At 46.7% G+C, this 5449-nt stretch overlaps 1 protein-coding gene across 1 annotated transcript; it reads right to left on the bottom strand.

Moving 5' to 3' along the window:
- Positions 1–566: 566 nt before the first annotated feature.
- LOC112250499 lies at positions 567–4848 on the bottom strand. Its single transcript, XM_024420694.2, has 2 exons — positions 1983–4848; positions 567–1251 (listed from the first exon to the last, which is right to left on the bottom strand). The coding sequence occupies exons 1-2, from the start codon at positions 4466–4468 to the stop codon at positions 1167–1169; spliced, it is 2571 nt and encodes an 856-aa protein (XP_024276462.1). The 5' UTR covers positions 4469–4848; the 3' UTR covers positions 567–1166.
- Positions 4849–5449: the final 601 nt, after the last annotated feature.

Genomic DNA, 5449 nt, shown 5'->3' with positions numbered 1-5449 from the left:
CTTAAATAATCAATGTGTATCATTAATTCAATTGAACAGGTAAACATTATGCATAATTATTATGGAAAAGGCTGTTTCAGGTGTTTGACTACCCCCCTCAATCCTCACATACTTTGTGCCCCCTCTAAAATAATGGGTACATAATGCCACTGGGTGTCACGCCCTGACCATAGAGAGCTGTTTATTCCCTGTTGGTTGGGGCGTGATAGTGACTAGGGTGGGTCATCTAGGTGATTAATGGTTTATTTTGGCCTGGGATGGTTCCCAGTCAGAGACAGTTGTTTATCGTTGTCTCTGATTGGGGATCATATTTAGGCAGCCATTTCCTCATTGTGCTTTGTGGGATCTTGTCTACAGTTAGTTGTCTGTGTGCACACGAGTAGCTGTCCGTCCGTCGAGTTTCTATTAATTAAAATATGTGGAACTCTACGCACGCTGCACCTTGGTCCAATCATTTCGACAAATGTGACACTGGGACTCATGCTCACAGAGAATTGTATGTGAGAGGAATCAGGAAGCTATTTATGGCTGGGTGAGGTAATGTGTTGTTTAAGTCACTGCTCATGAAGCACAGACACAAAAAAATGTACAACATTTCTTAGGAACAAAGTTAGAAAGAAGTAGAATTAAACAAAATACAAAAAAGGTGACTATGAATAACAATAATAATAAAACAACATTTATAAGCAAACACTGTAGTTACTGTATAACAAAAATGCCAACAGTTCAAACACAAATGCTAATTCAAAAACAGTATGACATGAACAGGAAACAAATAATTTTACCAGTATATAATTAGTCATAGTCAATCATAAATTTTTATTTTCACCAATGTATTGACAGATTGCAAATATTATTATTATCATATATTATATCATTATTAATCTTCAACAAATCCTAATTTAGTACATTTTATTGTTGTTGGAATAACGTTTTCAGTAATTACTGTAAAACTTAAGATTTCAGAGGAAGTTATAGAACCAACACATGTATTTAGTATTTTTCTCAATTGCAACCTAACACACTTTCTTAGAATAAACCTCTTCTCTCATTAGAAGAGACGGAAAACCTCTAGCTTTCAGAGTCCTAATCCATAATCCCTTTCTATGCTCAATCATCACCCTCTAATTCGCTTGGTAGATTCTGCCCTGGCAGGCTGCCATGAACTACTGCTCAGGGTTCAAGTCAGTAGGAGCAGCATCACTTGGATCTGATTGGTTCTCCCCTTCCGTCACAAGACCCTTGACCATCCTATAAAACAACAGGAAAAGAATAGGCTTCAGTGCATGGTTGGATTATGTGGGGTAGCGGGCCAGGTAGCTGAGAGATGCAGTGGGGAAGGAGAGCTAATCTGTTCAGGATTATGCCAAAATGTGGTTTTCAAGTTAAATCTGGAGCCAGTAGGTAGGGTGTGTGGGTGATGGTGATGGAAACACTGCTAACAGGATATTGGGTTAAAAAACAGATGCCAGCATCCCGGAGTCGCCTCTTCACTTTTGAAGTTGAGACTGGTGTTTTGCCAGTTGAGGACTTGTGAGGCGTCTGTTTCTCAAACTAGACACTCTAATGTACTTGTCGTCTTGCTAAGTTGTGCACCGGGGCCTCCCACCTCTTTCTATTCTGGTTAGATCTTCAGTTTCTTGGCAATTTCTCGCATGGAATAGCCTTCATTTCTCAGAACAAGAATAGACTAGTGAGTTTCTGGCCATTTTGAGCCTGTAATCGAACCCACAAATGCTGATGCTCCAGATATCAACTAGTCTAAAGAAGGCCAGTTTTATTGCTTCTTTAATCAGAACAACAGTTTTCAGCTGTGCTAACATAATTGCAAATCGGTTTTCAAATGATCAATTTGCGTTTTAAAATGACAAACTTAACATGCACACGATGGTGCACGCGGACGCCTCCCGGAGCCTGTTTGATCATCACGTAAGGTGCATTGAACTTTTAGCGAGACCCATGGAGTAAAGGGAGACACTCACCTCTCACTGTTATTGGTGATATTTGACGCACTTCCTCCAATCCTGGCCTGTGATGTGCCTGGGACAAGGGACTCGTCTTGTTGTGTCATCAGGCTGGGTCTCTGGTCAGACTGGCTGCGCCTACTGACAGTCTGGGACCCTCGTGTGGACAGCCTTCCCCGGGAGGGCTCACCATAGGCCCTGGGTAGCGTAGAGCTACAGGAGGGGGTCCAGATCTGGGAGTTCGATTGACTATTTTGACAGAACACCGATCGGGCATCATTGAAGGACACTGAGGGTGACCTGTCTTCTTCACCACTCTTCTCTGTGCTCAATCTCAGGACCCGGGGTGAGGATGGACGTGAAGGTGGATTAGGCTGTGATAAAGCAGGGGGGATTGGTAGTTCTTGTTGAATAGAGGGACAAGAGGGTGGTAGGCGAACTCTGTAGACTGTTGGGATGGTTGGTGGTATGCTGGTGGGGTAATACTCCCCCCCATAGTGGTTGCTGCTTCCTTGCCTGAGGCTCACCCCAGCTCTAAGGGGTCCTCGAACCCCCTGATCAGGTCTCGTAGGAGTGGATTCAGTTGCATTGCGCAGGTGGATGATCTTGCAGGCCTGACTGTATAGCGATGTAGCCTGATGATCTCCCCTCACCATGGTATCTTGCCTGATTGGTCCGACACTGCCACGGTTGGGCAGAACCGTCATGGTCTGCAACGAGGCCCTCAGGCGCTGACAGGTGGTGCTTGTTTGGTGTGGCACAGGGTGGCCCCTACTGGTGATGTCCTCCTCTTCCCCGCCCTGATCATCCGGGTTCTCCTCGTTGCTCTCATAAGAGTTGTCCATCAGGACCTCAGGGGGAGGTGGGGGCAGGTAGTCCACATCTAGGTCCTCCCTGCCTTCCACTGGCCAGGGAGGACCTGGAGTTTCACTCCTCCTAGACCCCCTAAGGTGTGTACTAGTGAGACTTTGGACTTGTCTAACATCCGTCCCACCACTGAATGTGTTTATGAGTCTTTTGACGGAGTTGCGGCCAGGGGGTTGTGGTGCTATCGCTGGTAGAGAAGTTGGTGTTTGGTTTGCCTTCGCGGACCGTTTGAGTTCATATCTAGAAACCTTCCTCCTTCCTGAAGAGTGTCTCCTCAGAGTGTCGTCTCCCATCCGCTGGTCCAGATCTTTCTGTTGCAGCTCCTGAACATCGAAAGATTCTATGGACTGTGAGTGTGGCGGTCTCACTGGCCTGCCCAAGGGGGCAGCGGTCTGGGGTTGTTTGGGTGGCTGCCTCTCACTGCGCTTGGGGGTCTGAATGGGGTCTGACGAGGAAGAGTTGGACCGCACCCTCCCTGATCTCTCTTCATCCTCCTCATCTTCATCATCATCCACTTCCTCATTTTCCTCCTCACTTTTATTAAGGCATACCTTGTCAGGTGAATGGCTTAGGGGTGTGGGGCGAGCACTGCCACCGGGCCCAGAACTCCCCCGTTGGCGACGTTGACGCTCTGATCCCTTCAGCGACTCATTCTCTCCCCCAATGCCGCTGTCCTCGCTGTGAAGAGACAAGTCATCGAGGTTGCACTTGGCGGCTGCCTCCACGCGTGCCAGCACCTGGCTCAGACGCTCCTCTACCGCTCGCTTGGCCTGCAGCGTCTTGCCCAGTAGTTTAGATAGCGAGGCAAAGTAGTCTGCCGCCTCTTGCAGTGCGGTGTCTCCCAGGCCTTGGACCGAGCTCCCCACCAGCTTAAACTTTTCAGTGGAATCCTGGAGCAGCTGCTGCAGCAGGTCTGGCGGGGGTTCTGATGGGTCAGCACTGGGCTTGGCCGGGATGGGATATGGGGCCCTTGTCTCGGAGGGCCAGGCCATGTGGTTGCCATGTTCCTTCAGCATCAGCTCGCCATCATCAGCCATCTCCTCTAGGGCCTGGTTGACCTCCTCGAAGAGCATTACAATGACTGTTATGATGGGCTGCAGGGAGAGGTGGGTCTGGGCGACCTGGTCCAGCATCTCCAGCAGGGTCTCACACTTGGAGATGTTGGGGTTCAGGTATTTGTAGGCGGCCTGGTGAGCTCTCACAATGTGTATGGGGAGGTCCAGCTTCCCCTGCATGATGGAGGTATTTATCTCCTTTTCTTTTCGGCAACCCTGTTTGACACTCTTATTTTTCCTTCGCTGCTCTACCTTTTTCACCTGCTTTTCCAGTAATTTCTCACTCTGTATGTCTCTCACCTTAGACGTCATTTTGACCTCGATTTCAGAGACAGCCCCTGGGTTTGACACAACAGCTGTGTTGGGGGCCATGTCCGACACTTTGCCCAGAGGGGCCATAGGATTCACCTCTGATAATGAGAATTCCTCTAATTCTTTGTCAATATCCATATCGTTAATATCTTGGTTTTCTCCCTCAACAGGTTTGATGTCACCCAACTTTGGTGGTCCTGGCAGCGGATCCTTGTGGATCCCATCTGCGACACCGGGGAAAAGCTGACCCTTGGATGGGGAACAGCCCATTTTTACGTCCAGATGTCGGAAAAATAGTTTTGATTTAAGTTCTTCGTTTACGATGTAATTTCAATAAAGAGATACAGAACCAAATCTTTAACCTCTTACGTGTGGATAGTCTTGCTCATCCATTGGTGCGTATGTCTGATTGCCTTTGAAAACTTGTGTGTTCAGCAGGGTGCGTATCTTACAAAAACTTAACAGCAATTCAGCTTCTCAATCCATCTTCTTTACTGGGTTCTTCAATAGATGGCTCACACCGACTGTCTATAATTTTTAACATTCTTCTGGGTTTCGTGTATGTGCAGTCCGGCTGAGGCTTCTGGAAGCTATGCAGTCCTCCCCAATGAAACGGAGCTAGAGAGACTGAGGAGCTAAACGGATCAAGTAGGATTGGAGGACTCATGCACACAGATGGTCACATTAAGTGAATGATGCACGCACGCACGCACACAAATGCACATAATACTAAGCCCATCAAGGTAATTGGGGCCAAGTTTGTCAGGTGTCTTTTTCAACCTCTTCCACCGTAGGTCTAATGAATGTTTACAGGCAACAGGCAACAGTGGAGTTAAGATACGGGTCAAATCAGAGACAGGAAGCTGCCCATGTTCTCTAGTTGAGTTACTTTGTTTTGTTTCCCAACTATCCAACTATTCTTGTTCACAGACACATACCACACTCTCCTCCGTGTGTCCTGTAAAGATTCCCTTGTCTTGTGTTTCTAAATGTACAGACGTGTTATTTACTGAATTGAAAAACGGATATAAAGTCATCTACAAGTTCTAAGTTCATTTTGATAATAAATCAAACCAATTGATCAAACCAACGGTCCATACTGAATTGCAATTACATACAAGTTTGAATATAGTTGTGATTTATCAGCAGACACCAGAAGTCATAAAATACAGGGTACATTGAGATGTTATGTTTATAGTTTCACTAATACCTCTGTTAATCTTCTTTCTGAGCAAAGTGACATCAGGGAGC

This window comes from Oncorhynchus tshawytscha, linkage group LG05 (assembly GCF_018296145.1).
Source record: "Oncorhynchus tshawytscha isolate Ot180627B linkage group LG05, Otsh_v2.0, whole genome shotgun sequence".
Taxonomy (NCBI): domain Eukaryota; kingdom Metazoa; phylum Chordata; class Actinopteri; order Salmoniformes; family Salmonidae; genus Oncorhynchus; species Oncorhynchus tshawytscha.
This window is presented reverse-complemented; position numbering and strand designations above follow the sequence as displayed.

Excerpts from the sequence above, each read along its gene's own strand:
- LOC112250499 (XM_024420694.2), bottom strand. The coding sequence starts at position 4,468 with ATGGGCTGTTCCCCATCCAAGGGTCAGCTTTTCCCCGGTGTCGCAGAT. Across the intron at positions 1,252-1,982 it reads ATCACCAATAACAGTGAGAG|GATGGTCAAGGGTCTTGTGA; the intron begins GTGAGTGTCTCC and ends GTTGTTTTATAG.